Source organism: Panthera tigris, chromosome X, assembly GCF_018350195.1.
Source record: "Panthera tigris isolate Pti1 chromosome X, P.tigris_Pti1_mat1.1, whole genome shotgun sequence".
NCBI classification, from domain to species: Eukaryota; Metazoa; Chordata; class Mammalia; order Carnivora; family Felidae; genus Panthera; species Panthera tigris.
In genome coordinates, this window is record NC_056677.1 from 63,255,414 (window position 1) to 63,276,374 (window position 20,961).

At 36.5% G+C, this 20,961-nt stretch overlaps 1 protein-coding gene across 3 annotated transcripts in view; it reads right to left on the bottom strand.

Annotated features, from left to right (window-relative positions):
- Positions 1 to 676: 676 nt before the first annotated feature.
- CYSLTR1 (cysteinyl leukotriene receptor 1) overlaps positions 677 to 20,961 on the bottom strand; it is a 46,216-nt gene continuing 25,931 nt past the window's right edge. For 2 of the 3 annotated variants that reach the window (XM_015538268.2, XM_042974327.1), the window contains exons 2-3: positions 6,299 to 6,384; positions 677 to 2,615 (exon numbers count right to left, since the gene is read on the bottom strand). In XM_015538268.2, the coding sequence (XP_015393754.1) occupies positions 1,569 to 2,588 (1,020 nt within the window). In that variant the 5' untranslated portion in view covers positions 2,589 to 2,615; positions 6,299 to 6,384 and the 3' untranslated portion in view covers positions 677 to 1,568. Of the gene's footprint in view, positions 2,616 to 6,298; positions 6,385 to 8,018; positions 8,750 to 20,961 lie in introns of those variants that run through there. The other variant, XM_042974326.1, reaches the window with a different exon arrangement.

Below are 20,961 nucleotides of genomic sequence, written 5' to 3' on the forward strand. Positions count from 1 at the left end.
TCTTTCTGTTTTGAGTGTTTTCCTAAAGGGCTGCAACATTAGAAGTGAAATAGAAATAACATACACATGGAAGATTCAGATAGAACTTCTCCTTTCATAACTTTCTTTTTTTCTTCACCATTATCATTTATTTCCTCTGAGGTAATGTGCCTTTTGAAACACAGAATAAAGGAACAGACCACACTTCAGCAAAACCTTGCCATGAATATTATATTTCAGCTATAATCAAGTTGTGTCTTAAGAACAAAGATTCCACTGTAATATAAAACCCACTGTAAATATATCCTTGATACTCCTGTCAATATGCCAATAAAGAAGTAAAAAGTATAAAATAATAATAAAACATAACTTCTACTCATAAATGTATATCATAGAGCAAAATCTCTGACATAGTTGTATAAATATAAGTACTTCTTAAAACAATTTGTAATATCGGGGCGCCTGGGTGGCGCAGTCGGTTAAGCGTCCGACTTCAGCCAGGTCACGATCTCACGGTCCGTGAGTTTGAGTCCCGCGTCAGGCTCTGGGCTGATGGCTCGGAGCCTGGAGCCTGTTTCCGATTCTGTGTCTCCCTCTCTCTCTGCCCCTCCCCCGTTCATGCTCTGTCTCTCTCTGTCCCAAAAAATAAATTAAAAAAAAGTTGAAAAAAAAATTAAAAAAAAAAAACAATTTGTAATATCAACATTCAAATTTTTATTCAGAAACCTATTGGAGCTAGTTTTGATACCAGTAATAAGCATGTAGAAGAAAAGTAGAATCCCTTCTCTCTTCTTTAGATAAATTTTAAATTACTTTTGTTCATATATGGGGGTGCCAGTTGTCTAGTTTCTTAAGGAAGGATTGTATGTCATATAGGGAGAGAATTACCTATAATAATGTCAATAAGCCACAAAAACTCCACTATTCTCTTTTGAGAGCCTGGGGTTAGGAGCAGAAGAAAACTGGACACAAACTGGTTTTTGACCAGGCTTATATTCTTCAGTTTCCAGATTGCACATTGCATGGGGCCTTTAGGACTATTTGGTTGGATATTACTGTTCTATCACTTGCATATTCTATTTTGGAGAAAAAATGGCCCTACTTTGCCTAGTCAGTCAATATTACAAAGAAAGAGGGTGATGGGACATTTTATGTAGGTCCTCGGTTATTCCAGTTCTCATCTGATGACATGTCTGCAAAGGGATATGTTAAGATGACTGGGGACTAATTGCTAATTTTGTATCTTAAAAAGCTATTTCTTATCCTTTGTAAAGTTTTTATTTGAGGAGAAAAACTTTGATCTCAGATCCATTTTTTTACAATGCCAAGACAAAAATATTCTTCACCTTTTGGTGAATGATCAAACCACTTATAATTTAGTTCATAGTTGTGGACCGAATTTTTAACACTTAAAATATCTTTACGACCCCTAACAGTGTGGATTCATAAATGAGATATATTTATAGGCACACATTCATTTAAGTATTTGTAAATTATTAATGGAAATTCTTATTTTTATTACAAATAGTTTGAGATAATACTTGTTTGGGAAACGCTTTTCATTGATTTGCATTAGAAATAGGCTTAAATTATTCTTTACATATTTCTTCTTTCTCTGGCAAAGAGGCTTTTTTCTTGGGTACATAAGTCACACTGGACAAAGAATGCTTTCTAATTGTAGACAGCCTTCTCCTAAAGTTCCCCCCTGAAAAGAAATATAGGAGAGGGTCAAAGCAACAATTTGATGCAGCCAGAGACAAGGTTATGACTACTGACTTTTGCATTCTAAGAACAGAATCACAGGGTTTAGTTTCATTGTGCAAAAAATGAAGGTGGATGGTGCGTTGAATATGATATGGCATGAAGCTGATCAGAAAGGCAGCTGTCACAACTATGATCATTCCTATAGCTTTTTTACGGCTTGACAGATTTTTGTTCATTGAATTTTTCAGTAAGGTTAAAATGATCATTGTGTAACAGACAATTATAATAACAAAAGGAATAATAAATCCGACAAACAATGACACATAATGCAAGACCAAAACATGATTTTTAGCCTGATTGTCCTGTGGAGGCTCAAAGCACTTGGTATTGTTTTTCTCATCTTTGTAAGATGTGGACATTAAAAATGGAGAACTGGTCAAAATTACAAAAATCCAAATGCCAACACACACAAATTTGGCTTTCTTCTGTTTAACCAAATTAATGTTCTGGACTGGGAAAACAATTGCAATGCACCGGAAAAAACTCATGGCTGTCATAAAGAAGATACTACAATAGAGGTTGACATACAAGGCATAGGTGCTGAGGCGGCACAAAAAGTCACCAAAGAGCCAAATGCCTTTGTGAACATAATAGACCACACGGAGAGGCAGTGTACACACGCACAGTAGATCTGCTACTGCTAAATTAATCATGTATACTTGGAAAGCTGACTTCTCATGATATGTTTTTATGAGGACATAGAGCACAAAGCTATTGCCAAAGAAGCCCACAACGGAGATCATAGAGTACAGGGTGGAATACACTTGATTGCGGAAGTCATCAATGGTATCATTGCACGTGTTATTACTGCCAGAAGAAACTGTCAGATTTCCAACTCCATCCATATTTCTCTAGGAATGTCTGCTTGGTGCCTAAAATACATACATACATATATATATATATATATATATATATATATATATATTTCTTGCCATTTTTTACCAGACAATAAATTACAGGAAGTACTAAGATTTCACTTTGTAGTGTCATTATATATACTTTTTGACCATGGTAGGAAGCACAGGTGCTGGGGAAATGAAGAGATATTCAGCTGCATCTTGCCTCCAAGAGAAGGGTTTGGGACCTACAGGCTCAGAGAAAACTCTTTTTCCCCTCTTTTTTCCATCCAAGCTTGCCTAATGGACTTACTCTTAATCTTCAAGACCTAGCTAAAACATCTCTGCTTTTCTTTAATTCATATTACTCTAGTACTATTCTGTAAATCTTCCTTTTAATTGAGTTTGTTTCTCTATTAGATAAAATCTTTAAAGATAGTAGTTTCATAAATATAAATTTCATCTATCTTCTATCTACCTATAGTTATATATCTATCATCATCTACCTATTGGAAGAGCATTGAATTCACTTGGAGAATACGACCTAGGTGAAAATGCTTGTTTTCTTCAAGAAAGCTTCCTAGGTAACATCTGCTGGTTGATGCTCATCCAGTTGCTTTAATTAGAGAAAAAAGTTCCAGAGGTAAAACACGTTTCTAAAATCTGCACCATAAGTTAAGGCTCTGAGGAAAGATGTAGCATAATTAGTTGAAATATACTTTCTGGGTAAGTGTATTGTTGTAACTGTTTATCCTTGTTCTCTTCCTAGACTCACTCTCAAAGTCATACTATTCAACAATACATGATCATTTCTCTTTATACCAAGGGGTTGTTACTTGGTCTAATTTAGTTAAGTTATATCAAGACAGTCAATTAGGGCAGTAAACAAGCTCTGATTAGATAGAGCTAGGGATGAGACAATGTAGAAGTAATGATTTCTAGTGTTCCTCCAGATTCTTTTATTCTTTAAGAAAGTGGGAGCACCTCATCAATGTATAATATAGTGGATAATTTTTTACTGAAGTCTTATTTCTTGGACTTTTACACGGTTTCTGCTCCCTAGTAAGAAAGAGTTGGTTGGGGTTTGTAAGGTGGAAAGACTGACTGAATATAAAGAAGCCCCAACAATAGAAGGGACTGATCTTGTCTCTGAATTATAAATACAGAAACAGACAGCTATGGTAGTGGTTGTAGGTGGGATATAACTTCCCGGGTTTACTACTGCTAACGACTTGGCCAGTTCCATTTTTTCTTTGATTAAAAAATTTCATTATTTTTCACCAAGAACTGTTGGTATATGACAAAAACAATGAGGGTGGATATCTAAGATCAAAGAAAAAAACGAGGTGACTATTCCCAACTTCTGATTTATTTCTCAGGTTTTTTTCCAGCTACCCACCTCTTTCACCATTGGCTCCCTGAACTCAGGTGCAATTATGGGAAAAAGGGAAACCACCTAAGCTTAATCTAGTCTTTTTTTGTTAGCTCTATTACTAGGTTTTCCACAAACTGGGCAGTGTTATGCTGAGGCACTAGATGGTGCTGTTGAGATTTTTGTTTTAAGAACTACACTTGAAAGATATTAGATAATTGCCATCTGTCTTTCCTACCACCACCTTTACTCACTACATAATTTCCAGAATAATTTCCCTATATTGGAGCTTTCAACTATGTCATACTCTGTTCTAAAACCTTCAATGGTCATTGAGTGCCTTCAGAATAAAATCCAAACTTCTTGGCCTGATATTTAAGGATCTCTAACACTCTAGTTGCAACTGAATTTTCATAGCTTCTCTTTCACTTTTCTCTTTTACACACCCTATATTTCTTTTTTAAAAAATGTTTATTTATTTATTTTGAGATAGAGCATGAGCAGGGGAGGGGCAGAGAGAGGGAGAGAAAAAATCTCAAGCAGGCTCTGTGATGTTAGCCCAGAGCCCTATCCGGGGCTTGATCTCACAGAGAGATCATGGCCTGAGCCAATATCAAGAGTTGGATACTTAACCGACTGAGACACCCAGGCACCCCTGCACACACTGTACTTCAATGAAACAACTATTTTATTATGCTAGGGACATGTGTTACATGTTTTCCCATCTGCTATCTTTTTTCATGGTATTTCTTTTTCCCTAAATGCTTTTTGTTTCATCTATGTGTATGCAAAATCTACCCACCCTTTAGCTCAAATTACACCCTCCTTGACTAAGAATTTCCTTATCCTCCTTCCACAGTAATTTCTATCATATTCTCTTCTGGGGAACTTTAAATTTATCTTTCAGATCAGCAATTTGTACATATATTTGTCTTCCCTTACAGACTATCTTGTTGATATATAAGAAAGCATGTCACACAGGGCTAATACATATGTACCTTGACCATAATTGCTCAATAAATTTTGGTTGAATGAATGAATACATGAACGATGAACAAGTTTGTTATCTTAAAGTATTTTTTTAAGTTTATTTACTTATTTTAAGAGAGAGAATGAGCAGGGGATGGGCAGAGAGAGAGGGAATCCCAAGTAGGCTCTACACTGTCAGAGTGGAGCTTGATGCAGGGCTCAAAACCCATGAACCTTGAGATCATGACCTAAGTCAAAACCGAGAGTTGGACACTTAACTGACTGAGCCACCCAGGTGCCCCTTAAAGTATTATTTATAATTTAAAACCACTTAGAGTTATCTTTGCATTCCAATATCATTTAAAATTTTTCCACCCTCAGAGCCTAAAGCAAAGTTGCTTCCTAAAGTATTAAGGAAAGCACTAAATAATAAAGCTAACTGTAAGATTAAAAAACATTCATATCTTGGGGCGCCTGGGTGGCTCAGTCGGTTAAGCCACCGACTTCAGCTCAGGTCATGATCTCGCGGTCCGTGAGTTCGAGCCCCGTGTCGGGCTCTGTGCTGACCGCTCAGAGCCTGGAGCCTGTTTCAGATTCTGTGTCTCCCTCTCTCTGACCCTCCCCCATTCATGCTCTGTCTCTCTCTGTCTCAAAAATAAATAAACGTTAAAAAAAATTAAAAAAAAACATTCATATCTTGACACAGAATACCCATTTATTTTTCTGTTAAATATTAGAAATTTGAAATTCCCAGATCTTTGAATAAAAGATGCCAAATAAAACTGATAAATAAATTAATGAAAAACGGATGGTCATTTGTCCCATTAATAAACTTTCCAGCCCTTACAGACCAAATTAAGTTTTCCTAGTAATGTTTGTATTTAGTTTCAATTGTTTATAATTAAGTCACATCCATGACTTATATTAGGTTATAAAAATAAAATTATAAAACTTTCAAACAAGTAATGAATCCTAGAGGGGTAGAGATCACTTAGTCTAAGGCACTCATTTCACAAATGATGGCTTTGCTTATCTTAAACAGCATTTAATTCATTTTTATAGAACTTACTATGTATGATCCCCCAATAATGAGATCTATGCTGTAAGGATACATAGATACCTAAGATCCCATCCATGCCTTCAAGCAGCTCATAATCTGTTCATGGAGAGGAGTGATGACTCAGAAGTATGGAGAGGTTACAACACAGTATGATAAGAACTATCTTAGAACAAAGCAAATGGGCTATTAATTGGTTAATATAAACAAGCAATAAACATAAATAAAATTAATTTTTGGTGAAGATGACAAAAAAAGTTACTTTGTTAAGATAATTTGCAAGTTGAAGAAACAAGATTGATTTAGAAAATGGAGCCATACCTCTTTCTGACACTGCAGTGCCTTTCACAAATGTTCCTAGTTAGTGGTCAGTGCTTCTTATAATGTAATTTCAGATGAAGCCTAAGCTGAAATCATAAGATTGAAAAAGAAGTTAATGACATTAGAAGTATTCTGGAAGGGTCATGGGAGCTTAGTGGCCTTAAGTACAGATCCAGAGTGTGTCATGGGACATCACAGCTTTAGGACAGATTTAGGGCTAGTTATTGGATTCCATGCTTCCTTCTTTCCTTCCATTCATTTTTACATCCCCAGGGAAGAAACTTGGAATACAGGCCAAGGCTGATCACAGATATTTGTTTCTGTGTGCAGAAAGCTTCCATATCTAAAGATGAACACAGTATCATAAAAATACTCCTCTCTCTATGAAACCATGATATTTTCCCTATTTTCTTTTCTAAACCATTTGGTATTAAGTTCAAAGGGGAAATAATTTGGAAGTTCATATCTGAAGATATAGTTTGCTAGAAAGAAGACTTAGAACATTAAAAATTTCAAATATATCTGTCTGGAATGGTTTAGGGACAATTTTCCTTTAAGGAATAATAGATTAGAGGACCTTGGACTCTTCTCCCTAAAAATCTCATAATAGTAGTTATTGTTTATATCACTAATTTGGCATATATTATATACCTGCAGAAACCAACTGTTTTGTAGTTTGTACAGTTAACTTTTCATGAGTATATGCTTCTTCTCTTCAATTAAGCTATATCAGAAAATCTAACAAAGTATAACAAATCTCCAAGAAATGAACAAAGAAGGGTTTTCATGAAACATTAGCAACCTGGACACTTCCCCCTAAATTTGTATTTCCCTATGGCAATTTTCATCCCTGTCTGCAAGGACTACGGAGACTGGCCACTTTTTTATTTATCTATGGTCTAAGTACCAACAAAATAAACACCTTCCTCCAGTTTATTCTTAGCAAGTATAAACACACTGGGCCTTTGTAAAGAACTCTGCTGAAAAAAAAGGAAATCACAAGGAAAATAAAGGAAATTCAGAAATATAAAATATAGATATATTTTAAAAGTAGGAATCTCAACCTACAGCTATAATATTGCTTTTTGAATCCACCCTGTGTTCAGATAATCATTTTTAAGATCTTCTCCAACTTCTTTTCCCTTTATGAATTTCCCTCCTTCTCCAGGTAAGGAGTTGACATAGGTAATGTACTACTAGCAGTCTGGATGAAGTATGGACTGAAGGTGGGGAATTAGTCAAATTAGTCAAACTGCGTTGGCTTTTATTCAGTAAACTTTTTTTTTTACTTAGCTTGTCCTAGGTCTCTGTAATCAATAATGGTATACTGACAGAATATCGAATGAAAAAAGTCTTCTCTGAACCTTAAATTATATAATCCCATTTATTTATAGAGAAAATTAACTTTGGCTCTGTCACAATTTTGTATTTAGACAAAACATATTTTTTCCTAGTGTGGAAAGAGAAAGAAAGTTTATGAATTTCTAAGACCTATCTGTGAGAAGTATAATATTACCAGACTAATGTACTAGTTATCCATTTCCATGGTAGCTGTGCAATTATAACTTAATTCACACTACATGTACAAATAAGTAAATGTCACATTGTCCGGGCAACAGGGTAGTGTTTCCTCAAGTTTGGGATTCTGAGGTGTCTTCTATTATTTCCTAAGAAATCCTGATCTTTGCACATAGTGGGCATTTAAAACTTGGCTCCTTACCTTTTTTTTTTTCAGTTTCCTAGAGGATTCCTGTCTCTGACAGCAGCTTCTGCCAAAATTAGATTCTACCATTCTTATCTGGGTGATTGGGTGGGTAGGCATCAGACAAAAAAGTAAGAGTATGAGTATGTGATTTTTTAATTTTAATTATTTAATTCAGGAGTTGCTAAGATCTTTTATTTGGGTCATTTGAAGTCCATGAACATGTGTGTGTGTGTGTGTGTGTGTGTGTGTGTGTGTGTGTGTAAATTTCTTTCCTTCAGCCCTTAGTTTCCATTGAACCTGTAACATGGTCAAGCTCCAGTGAATGAGGGAAATAAGAAATACAGAGATAATCTGAGAATACAAGGTCCCAATTCATGTACCATAGTCTTTATTGTTGCTGCATTAGAACTACCTACAAACAAGAATGACTTATACACTTTGTGTTCTCTAAGCGTGGTCTGGGTAGAGCTGATGATCTACAAGTGTCCCTAGGCTTGTGTCTTCTATCAAATGAAGATAGTAATAGTGATTCTTTTTTATTTTTAATCAAAAAAAGTCATTCCTGTTCTTCTCAATCTAATTTAGTATCTTTCTCCATTAAAGTTCTGCAGTATTTTGTTTTTACTGTTCTTGATCATTTTCATTTCTTGTTTTGTGTCATAGTCATCTCCTGGTTTTTCAATTTAAACTTCTTCATAATTCCCACTCCAGTTCTACTAGAATTAAATAACAAAAAACAAGTCTTATTCTTTTTGTATTTCATGCTATGTACAGTTCAATGTGTTTTAAATATTGGGTGATTTGAATTAATTTTTATATACTTTCATTAATGTCTTATCAAAATAAGAGAGAATCTTTGCATGGAGAAAGACAATGAACATGGTACAAAGTTTGTAGAACTGATAGGCATAAGACCTGGACCATCCTCAGACTATGGTGGGTGATTAATTGTGTGATCTTGAATAAATCACTTCCACCCTGTGATCTTTTCACTTATTTGCAATTCAATAGGTTTATATTATATGATCTCTGAATTTCCTTTCAGTTTCCCATTGTATAAAACTATGAAGGCCAGGGTACTTTTTTTCCTTGGTTTACTTTAATCCTAGGGAAAAAGAGCAAGTAGGATGAGAGATCTATGGCTTTACTGAAGAGAAATATGGACAAAAGTTGTTTGAAAGCTTGATTTAAGACTATTAAGATATTCCCTGAGTTTTAGGTTAACGTCTGAGAGATATACTCAATTCTTCTTTGAATGTATTAGCTGCTCTCAGGATATGAACTTGGTCAGAACCTCTAAAGGCAACACAAGCATTTTTAGTGTTTTCTAAACTAGTGCTAATCTTATGATGTAAAGCTGTCCCACTTTCTTTTGTTTTTTAATTTTTAATTTTTTAAAATTTACATCCAAATTAGTTAGCATATAGTGCAACAATGATGAAAGGAGTAGATTCCTTAGTGCCCCTTACCCATTTAGCCTATCCCCCCTCCCACAACCCCTCCAGGAACCCTCTGTTCTCCATATTCACGAGTCTATTCTGTTTTGTCCACCGCCCTCTTTTTATATTATTTTTGCTTCCCTTCCCTTATGTTCATATGTTTTGCCTCGGAAAGTACTCATATGAGTGAAGTCATATGATTTTTGTCTTTCTCTGACTGACTAATTTCACTTAGCATAATACCCTCCAGTTCCATCCACATAGTTGCAAATGGCAAGATTTCATTCTTTTGGTTTCCAAGTAATACTTCATTGTATATATATACCACATCTTCTTTATCCATTCATCCATCGAGGGACATTTGGGCTCTTTTCATACTTTGGCTATTGTTGATAGTGCTGCTATAAACATGGGGGTGCATGTGTCCCTTCGAAACAGCACACCTGTATTCCGTAGATAAATGCCTAGTAGTGAAATTGCTGGGTTGTAGGGTAGTTTTATTTTTAGTTTTTTGAGGAACCTCCATACTGTTTTCCAGAGTGGCTGCACCAGCTTGCATTCCCGCCAACAATACAAAAGAGACCCTCTTTCTCCACATCCTTGCCAACATCTGTTGTTGCCTGAGTTGTTAATGTTAGCCATGCTGACAGGTGTAAGGTGGTATCTCATTGTGGTTTTGATTTGTATTTCCCCGATGATGAGTGATGTTGAACATTTATTCATGTGTCGATTGGCCATCTGGATGTCTTCTTTGGACAAGTGTCTATTCATGTCTTTTGCCCATTTCTTCACTGGATTCTTTGTTTTTTGGGTGTTGAGTTTGATAAGTTCTTTATAGAATTTGGATACTAACCCTTTATCTCATATGTCATTTGCAAATATCTTCTCCCATTCTGTCGGTTGCCTTTTAGTTTTGCTGATTGTTTCCTTCGCTGTGCAGAAGCTTTTTATTTTGATAAGGTCCCAGTAGTTCATTTTCGCTGTTTCCCTTGCCTCCAGAGACGTGTTGAGAAAGAAGTTGCTGCGGCCAAAATCAAAGAGGTATTTGCCTGCTCTCTTCTCAAGGATTTTGATAGCTTCCTGTATTACATTGAGGTCTTTCATCCATTTTGAGTTTATTTTTGTGTATGGTGTAAGAAAGTGGTCCAGGTTCATTCTTCTGCATGTCGCTGTCCAGTTTTCCCAGCACCACTTGCTGAAGAGACTGTCTTTATTCCATTGGCTATTCTTTCCTGCTTTGTCAAAGATTAGTTGGCCATACATTTGTGGGTCCATTTCTGGGTTCTCTATTCTGTTCCATTGTTCTGAGTGTCTGTTCTTGTGCCAGTACCATACTGTCTTGATGATTACAGCTTTGTAGTGTAGCTTGAAGTCTGGGATCGTGATGTCTCCTGCTTTGGTTTTCTTCTTCAATATTGCTTTGGCTATTCGGGGCCTTTTCTGGTTCCATATAAATTTTAGGATTATTTGTTCTAGTTCTGTGAAGAATGTTGCTGTTACTTTGATAGAGATTGCATTCAATATGACGATTGCTTTGGGTAGTATCGACATTTTAACAATATTTGTTCTTCCTATCCAGAAGCATGGAATCTTTTTCCATTTCTTTGTGTCTTCTTCAATTTCTTTCATAAGCTTTGTATAGTTTTCAGTGTATAGATTTTTCACCTCTTTGGTTAGATTTATTCCTAGGTGTTTTATGGGTTTTGTGCAACTGTAAATGGGATCTATTCCTTGATTTCTCTTTCTGTCACTTCATTGTTGGTGTATAGGAATGCAACCTATTTCTGTGCATTGATTTTATATCCTGCAACTTTGATGAATTCATGGATCAGTTCTAGCAGGTTTTTGGTGGAATCTTTCGGGTTTTCCATATAGAGTATCATGTCATCTGCGAAGAGTGACAGTTTGACCTCCTCCTGGCTGATTTGGATGCCTTTTATTTCTTTGTGTTGTCTGATTGCAGAGGCTAGGACTTCCAATAGTATGTTGAATAACAGTGGCAAGAGTGGACATCCCTGTCTTGTTCCTGACCTTAGGGGGAAAGCTCTCAGTTTTTCCCCATTGAGGATGATATTAGCATTGGGTTGTTCATATATGGCCTTTATGATCTTGAGGTATGCTCCTTCTATCCCTACTTTCTTGAGGGTTTTTATCAAGAAAGGATGCTGTATTTTGTCAAATGTTTTCTCTGCATCTATTGAGAGGATCATGTATTTCTTGTCCTTTCTTTTATTGATGTGATGAATCATGTTAATTGTTTTGCGGATATTGAACCAGCCTTGCATCCCAGGTATAAATCCCACTTGGTCGTGGTAATATTTTTTAAAAATTTTTTGTTGGGTCCGGTGGGCTAATATCTTGTTGAGGATTTTTGCATCCATGTTCTTCAGGGAAATCGCTCTATACTTCTTTTTAGTGGGGTCTCTGTCTAGTTTTGGAATCAAGGTAATGCTAGCTTCATAGAAAGAGTTTGGAAGTTTTCCTTCCATTTCTATTTTTTGGAACAGCTTCAAGAGAATAGGTGTTAACTCTTTCTTAAATGTTGGCTAGAATTCCTCTGGAAAGCCATCTGGCCCTGGACTCTTGTTTTTTGGCAGATTTTTGATTGCTAATTCGATTTCCTTATTGGTTATGGGTCTGTACAAATTTTCTATTTCCTCCTGTTTCAGTTTTGGTAGTGTATATATTTCTAGGAATTCTTCCATTTCTTCCAGATTACCCATTTTATTGGCATATAATTACTTATAATATTCTCTTATTATTGTTTTTATTTCTGTTGTGTTGGTTGTGATATCTCCTTTTTCATTCTTGATTTTATTTATTCGTGCCCTTTCCTTTTTCTTTTTGGTCAAACTGGCTAGTGGTTTATCAATTTTGTTAATTCTTTCGAAGAACCAGCTTCTGGTTTCATTGATCTGTTCTACTGCTTTTTAGGTTTCGATAGCATTAATTTCTGCTCTGATCTTTATTATTTCCTGTCTTCTGCTGGTTCTGGGTTTTATTTGCTGTTCTTTTTCCAGCTCCTTAAGGTGTAAGGTTAGGTTGTGTATCAGAGATCTTTCTTCTTTCTTTAGGAAGGCCTGGATTGCTATATACTTTCCTCTTATGACCACCTTTGCTGTATCTGAGAGATTTTGGCTTCTGGTATTATCATTTTCATTGACTTCCATATACTTTTTAATTTACTCTTTAACTGCTTAGTTAGCCCATTCATTCTTTAGTAGGATGTTCTTAAGTCTCCAAGTATTTGTTACCTTTCCAAATTTTTTCTCGTGGTTGATTTTGAGTTTCATAGCATTGTGGTATGAAAAGACACACGGTATGATCTCAATCTTTTTGTACTTACTTAGGGATGATTTGTGTCCCAGTATATGGTCTATTCTGGAGAACGTTCCATGTGCACTGGAGAAGAATATATATACTGCTTCTTTAGGATGAAATGTTCTGAATATATCTGTTAAGTCCATCTGGTCCAGTGTGTCATTCAAAGCCATTTTTTCCTTGTTGATTTTTTGACTGGATGATCTGTCCATTGCTGTGAATGGGGAGATGAAGTCTCCTACTATTATGGTATTACTAAAGATGAGTTTCTTGATGTTTGTGATCAATTGATTTATATATTTGGGTGGTACCACATTTGGTGCATAAATGTTTATAATTGTTAGGTCTTCTTGGTGGATAGACCCTTTTATTATGATATAATGTCCTTCTGCATCCCTTGATACAGTCTTTATTTTAAAGTTTAGATTATCTGATATAAGTATGGCTACTCCAGCTTTCTTGTTGACCATTAGGATGATAGATGGTTCTCTATTGCCTTATTTTCAATCTGAAGGTGTCTTTAAGTCTAAAGTGGGTCTCTTGTAAACAGCATATAGAAGGATCTTTTTTCTTATCCATTCTGTTACCCTATGTTTTTTGATTGGAACATTGAGTCCATTCATGTTTAGAGTGAGTACTGAAAGATATGAATTTATTGCCATTATGATGCTTGTAGTGTTGGAGTTTCTGGTGGTGTTCTCTGGACCTTTCTAATCTTTGTTGCTTTTGGTATATATATATACCATATATATATGTGTGTGTGTGTATATATATATATATATATATATATATATATTTCTTCATCTTTTCTTCCCTCAGAGAGTCCCCCTTAAAATTTATTGGTTTAGTGGTCACAAACGGCTTTAATTTTTGTTTGTCTGGGAAACTTTTATCTTTCCTTCTATTTTGAATGACAGCCTTGCTGGGTAAAGAATTCTTGGCTGCATATTTTTCTAATTCAGTACACTGAATATATCCTGCCCCTCCTTTCTGGCCTGCCATGTTTCTCTGGATAGGTCTGCTGCAAACCTGGTCCGTCTTCTCTTGTAGGTTAGGGACTTTTTTTCCCTTGCTGGTTTCATGATTCTCTCCTTGTCTGAGTATTTTGTGAATTTGACTATGATATGCCTTGTTGATGGTCGGTTTTTGTTGAATGTAATGGAGGTCCTCTTTGCTTCCTGGATTTTGATGTCTGTGTCTTTCCCTAGGTTAGGAAAGTTTTCTGCTATGATTTGCTTACATAACACTTCTACCCCTATTTCTCTCTCTTCCTCTCTGCGACCCCTATGATTCTGATGTTGTTCTTTTTTAATGAGTCACTGATCTCTCTAATTCTTAAATCGTTCTCTTTTGCCTTAATCTTCCTCTTTTTTTCTGCTTCATTATTCTGCATAAGTTTGTCCTGGATATTGCTGATTTTCTGTTCTGCCTCATCAATCCTTGCCACCGCTGCATCCATCTGTGATTGCAGCTCACAATCTGCAATCTAGAGTCTATTTTTGACTCCAGCTAGTATTCTTATTATTGTGATTCTAAATTATGGTTCAGACATCTTGCTTGTGTCTATGTTAGTTAAATCCCTGGCTGTCGTTTCTTTGTGCTCTTTCTTTTGGAGTGAATTCCTTCCTTTTGTCATTTTGAATGGAGAAAAGGAATTAATGAGGTAGATAATTTGAAATTACGAAAAAATTAAAATTAAAAAAATGTTAATATTAAAAATTAAAAACACATCCACAGAATAAAATCGAATAAATGATGCTAGATCCTAGGTGTGTTTTGGTCTGGGTGTTGAAAGTTCTTTGACAGATTAGAGAAAAAAAAGTGTGAAAAAGAAAAAAAATGAAGTTGTTTGAGAATTTGAAAAAACAAATACATTGAAGTAGACTAAAATGAGATGATGGGGTAAAATAGAATTTGAAAAAATATACACAAAAGTAAACAATACAATAGAAAAAAATTAAAGAATATTTTTAATAAAAATGAAAATAAATATGAAGTTTTTCTTTTTCAGTATTCAAGAAAAAGAAAAGAAATTAAAAAAAGAAAATATTTAAAAAAGAAAGAAAAGGAAAGGAAATCATTTGAAAATTTAAAAAAGTGAATACACTGTAGTAGACTACAAAAAATGATGAAAATAAAATAGAATTTGAAAAAAATTTCATAAAACTAAAAAATATAGTAAAAAATTAAAGATATTTTTAATAGAAATTGAAAGTAAAATGAAGTTTTTCTCTTTCTGCATTCAAGAAACAAAATGAAAAGCAGAAAAAAGAGAAAGAAAAAAGTAAAAAGGAAATTGCTTGAAAATTTGAAAAGTTGAATACACTGAAGTAGACTAAAATAAAATGATGGAAGTAAAATAGAATTTGAAAAAAAATTACACAAAACTAAAAAGTATAGTAATAAAAATTAAAAAAATATTTTTAATAAAAATTGAAAATAAAAATGAAATTTTTCTTTCTCTATTCAAGAAAAAGAAAAGAAGTGTAAAAGAGAAAAAGAAAAAAAAGAAAAAAGAAAATTGAATAGATGAACCTGCTAACAGATTGAAGTAGGACTGAAATTATTTCATTTGCCCCTAGAAGTCAGTCTATGTAGCAGTTTGTAGTCCATAATCTAAGCCGGCTGTGAGACTTGTGTTCTTGAAGAGTGAAGTTGGCCCTGTTGGGAGGGGCTCAGTGTAACAGCTCCGCTTTAGTCTTTAGATGGCGCTGCTAGCCTACTGTGGTGGATTGTTGCAGTGCTTGTAGGTGCTTATGCGCCTGCGCGGGAGCGGTATGTCGCCACCCAGCTACCCAGTCTCTTCTGGATCAGCAATTGTGCACCTGTCCTCTGTCTTCAGCTCTCGTCCACTCCCCGCCTTTTCACTCTCCGTGACCAGGTCCCAAGCAGTACCTCTCTCCCAAGTTTTGTCTCAGATGCAGCTGTTTTCCCTGGCGTCTTACTTCTGAAGGACTTTGGCTTTGACCCGTTCTGCCCCTCTGCAGGAGGGTCTCACTGAGCAATGGCCGAATGTTGGCTGCACCCAGGATTGCTTGCTGGACCCTGTTGCTGCTGGTGCTCCGAGACTGCGGCCAGGTGCCAACCTGCCCCAGAAAAAGTTTTCGAGATAGTGTAGCAGCAGCGTTTCAGGGATTACAGAAAATCGCAACACACATCTGGCACCAGGCTTCACCCTTAATGACCTTGTTCAAGCACCAGTGAATGTGGCCATTTTCCGAGGTCTGCTGGGACCGGGTGGTTTCAACAGTCTCCACCAAATGTCCTTCCAGCAGTGGAACCGCTTTTTCCTGTGTGGCCCGAGAACCTCCTGGACCCCACTCTGTGCCTGGGGATTCACCCTTCCCACCAGAGCTCCTCCAGGTATTGAGCTGTGGAGTTGCAGACTGCACTCCCCTTATTTACAGTCTTAATGGAACTTAAACCCTCTCCTTTCTCCTTTCTCCTTTTTTAGTTTAGTCCCTGCGGCTGTTTCCAGTTTTTCACTTTCTCTCCAGCTGCTTTTGGGGAGGGGTGCTTTTCCCGTATGCTCCCCCCCAGTCTCCATCCTCTCTCCACCCACAAAAGGGGTTCCCTACCTTTTGCGGCTTCTCACTCCCCAAATTCACCTCTCCACGCCACGTACCTGCTGTATTCTGTGGTTCAGGTTGTGCAGATTGCTGTGTTAATCCTCTAATCAGTTTTCAATGTGTCTGACTGTATTTCATGGACGCCAGACACACAAAAACCTTCCATGCTGTTCTGCCATCTTGGCTCCTCCCCCAAGGTGTCCCACTTTATAAGGCTCAGAAGTCTTTCTAGCCAGGCTTACCCTTTTTGTTTTACAATAACAAGTCACACCATCTCTTGTTCTGGTATTATGAACACCATTCTTCTTGTTCTGGTAGTATGAACAGCATTCTTCAGATCTAACAGAGAAGCCCCTAAAGTCATCTTTGTTGTTTCCTTTTTGTCATCTCCTGTATGAGATGCCCATCCTACTTGATCATATGGTATTAGGGTGCCAGGATGAACAACACATCCATTCATATCTTAGCTAATATGTGAAATTTATCCTGCAGAGTATATAACAAGCCTTAATTTCTGTTAAAATGACATTGTCTTTAGGTCATTCAATCCCCAAATTTATCAGACTCTGTCATTGCCGTTAGATGGAAAGAGTCTGGAAGAGTTTTGTTAAAGCTGATAGTGGCAAGAGGAAAATAGCAAAAAGGCACTGGAAATCTGAGACTTGAAAACACTGAAGTTAAAATTACAGATAGGGAAAACACCATAGATGCTGGGGGTGGGGGAAGGGAGGAGGAATCTGACTCCTTCCCAATTTTGCTCCAGTTCCAGCTAACTTTTATATAGTCTGATACTAAGTCTTAATCTTTCCCTCTTCATTTATCTTCATTCCTACTGTTACTTCTTCACTTCTGGCTCTCATTACCTCATACATAGATGACATTATTACGTACTTTTTACATGCACTTTGTATTTTAGCCATGCTGAACTTTTGTAATTCCTGGAGATGTTTCTCATGCCCCATTAATTTCAAGCTCTTTTCTCTCAAAATCATCTTACACACCACTGCCACACTGGTCATTCTTTTTATTCATTTATTTATTTTTTACAGTGGTCATTCTTTAACCTTTGGATACACCAATCTTTTTGCTGCTCAAGAGCCTACAATGACTATAATAAAATGCCAACCTTATATTTCAGGCAACCCCCTCCACAATCTAGCCTTAGTCTCCTACCCAACCTTCTGTCTTACAGAGAAAGAAAATAATGGAAGAGGCCAAAGAACTACCAGCTGGAGAAAGGAAAAATCCACTAGTAAGTATGAAAGACTGCTTAGAGTTCTCAGAAAGAGAACCCTGAAATAATATGTGGCATCTTTTTGGATGTACAGTTTTCTCAAACTAAGATATTCTGTATAATGAAAATGACAGTTCAATTATTGTAATAGTGACTCTTGACAAAACTTTCGTCAGGGACAAGGTTACTCTGACATGCTAGTTTAAAATTCTGATTGTTGATACAGTCTTGTGTCTTGTGTGTAGTATAGGAATGCACCAAAGTAAGCTAATATCCTTGCTCTTCAGATAAGTGATTTTTTTTTCCTGAGACTATGTGTTATAATACCATTGTTTAATTTATCTTTAATGTTATCTTGTCATCATTTACAAGTATCCATTGTTTTTACCCAACCCCTTCCCCCCAGGTCCACTTCCAGCCTTGCCCCACTTGAATCATCTTTTGAGAAATGAAACATCTATTTTGAAGTTGTTATTTATCCAATATAAACAAATCAGAAACATTTTTGTTTACTTATAGGTAACATCTTGAGAGGTAGTCAAGTGTACGTGATGTCTCTAATAACCCTAATTAGGGGAGATGCCAGAGCCAACTTTAATCAACAGAATGACAGGTGGGAGTTTGTGTTCTGGCATTTGGACTCTAAAATGATCTTAGGAGAACTTAATTCTGAAATTTACTCCCTAAAGACTGTGAAAAAAATTTGAAAACACAAAAATAAGAGCAGCTGTATTAATCTGAATTTGGGGACTTTATACTACTGATCACATTTTGTTGGAATAAAGCAAATTACAAATCTTTTTACGTGGGAAAAATGACTCACTCATTTGGATTATTAAGTGCCCAAGGAAAAAAGTTAGTCTGCATTAGGGGAGAAATATACTTTCTATAAGGGACAAGGAGATGATGTGAACATTTACACTGAGCCCACTTTGTTTTCCAAAATATAGGAAACCAGTGAAATATTTCAAAATTAGAGGTAAAGGAACATGGTTGATTTTAAGATAAGTTTGTTGGCTTTAAAAATGTATGTTTTTGAAAGGTAGATATTGGTTATGGTGGTGAGGGGATAGCAGAAAATTTCTTCAGTTTACATCATGAACAAGCAAGAGGACTACTGTTGTTTAAAATACCCAAAACTCACAGTTAGGTTATAAACTGTAGTTATTTTAAAGTTTACAATTTGAAAGAAACATCCAAATAGAAAATATTTAGATTTAAGAACAATCTTAAGGAAAAATATGGCCATTGATTTTAAATGTTTCCAAAAGAACAAAGAGAATGAAGTTCATAAAATAGTGATTGGATTAAGAGGTCAGTGGTGACCTTAGAGAATACATTTACAATATAAAAATATTGGTAAAAATACAAGACCAGTATGTAGTAAATACTAAAAGAGGAGCAGGAAGATGGCAGCAGAGTAGGACCCTGGGCTTACTTCGTCCCACAAACACAACTAGATAACTATCACATCATCCAAAATACTCCAGAAATTGACCTAAAGTTGGACAGAACAAACTCCACAACTAAAGGTAGAGAAGACTGTACACTTAAGAAAGCAGGAAGTGTCAAGACATGGTATAGCGGACAAATGGATTTCACGTGCTTTGGAAAAAAGTGTTCTATGGTCCTTGGAGAAGGGCAAGAGAGAGATAAGAACACAAGGAAATTCACAAGGAGAACATTTCCCCAAAGCCATTGGTGTGGAAAACAAGAGGGGCTGAATTTCGTGAGTTCTTGCAACCAGCAGGGATTACAATCTAGAGTTTAAAAGGTCAGCAGGATTGGCTGGGATAGAGCCCAGAAGGCACTGAGCTGCTCCTATAGAGAAGACAGGCAAACAACCCCGGAGGAGGACAGCATGAAAGCAATCATTTGAAGAACACTTGGGGCACACAGTGGGGAGATTATTTGCTCTTATCAGAGAACATCACTGAGAGCATTTATGGACACACCTGTCAGGGAAAGGAACTGGTTGGCCATCATTTCCTTTCCCTACCCCTCAGCATAAACACAGAGCCACCTACAGGAAGCAGTACAGCACAGACACTGGCTGCCTAACTTGCTTATACCAAGCTCCAATCCTTTGGCTCTGGTGGAACTTCCCTTCTCAGTCATGCTTTCCTTAGTCTGGCAGGATTTTCCACTGGAAAACCAGTAAAATCCCTACACATGCCATGTCTCCCAACCAGAGAGTTTTACAAGGCCTCAGTTCCAGTAGGGGTTGTGACAGGTCTCATTTCACAAGCAGACCAGAGCACACCTAGCTAAAACTCATCACATTCAGATCAGAGACCAAACATTGCCCACAGTAGGCAAGGAGAGCCTCTGTAGATGACTGGGATGAAGGACACAGGAGCCAGAATATAACAGCAGAGCACACACAATACACAATGGAGGCACTTACTGAAAGCCGACCTGGGCATTACATGATATCTTCTTCATAAGACCATTGCTTTCAGGAGAAGGAGATATAAATGGCTTTTCTAACACAGAGAAAGTAGAGACTTAGACAAAATACGAAGACAGAGGAATTTGTCCCAAATGAAAGAACAAGATAAGGTCACAGCCAGAGATCTAAGTGAAACAGATATAAGTAACATATCTGATGGAGAACTTAAACAGTGATCATAAGGATACTCAGTGGGCTTGAGGAAAGAATGGAAGACATATGGGAGGCCTTTACCACAGAGATAAAAAAGTTAAAAAAGAATCAGAGATGAAGAGTGCAGTGAACGAGATCAGAAACATGCTTGATGGAATGAATAGCTGACTAGAAGAATCTGAGAAACAAATTAATGACCTAGAAGACAAAATAATGGAAAGCATAAAGCTGAACAAAAGAGAGAAAGAAGAATTATATAGCACAAAAACAAACTTAAGGAACTCAGTGACTCCATCAAACATAGTAATATTCATATTATATGAGTCCTAGAAGAGAGAGAAAAAGGGCAGAAAATTTATGTGAAGAAATAATAGCTTTGCATAACACTCTCCAGTTCCATCCACGCTGGAGAGTGTTATGCTAACTGAAATAAGTCATACAGAGAAAGACAGATACCATATGTTTTCACTCTTATGTGGATTCTGAGAAACTTAACAGAAGACCATGGAAGAGGGGAAGGAAAGAAAAAAAAGTTAGAGAGGGAGGGAGCCAAACCATAAGAGACTCTTAAAAACTAAGAATAAACTGAGGGTTGATTGGGGGTGGGAGGGAGGGGAAAGTGGGTGATGGGTATTGAGGAGGTCACCTGTTGTGATGAGCACTGGGTGTTGTATGGAAACCAATTTGACAACAAATTTCATATTAAAAAAAAGAAATAATAACTGAAAACTTCCATAAACTGGGAAAACAACATCATTTTGAAAAGGTCCCATCAAAATCGACAAAAGCA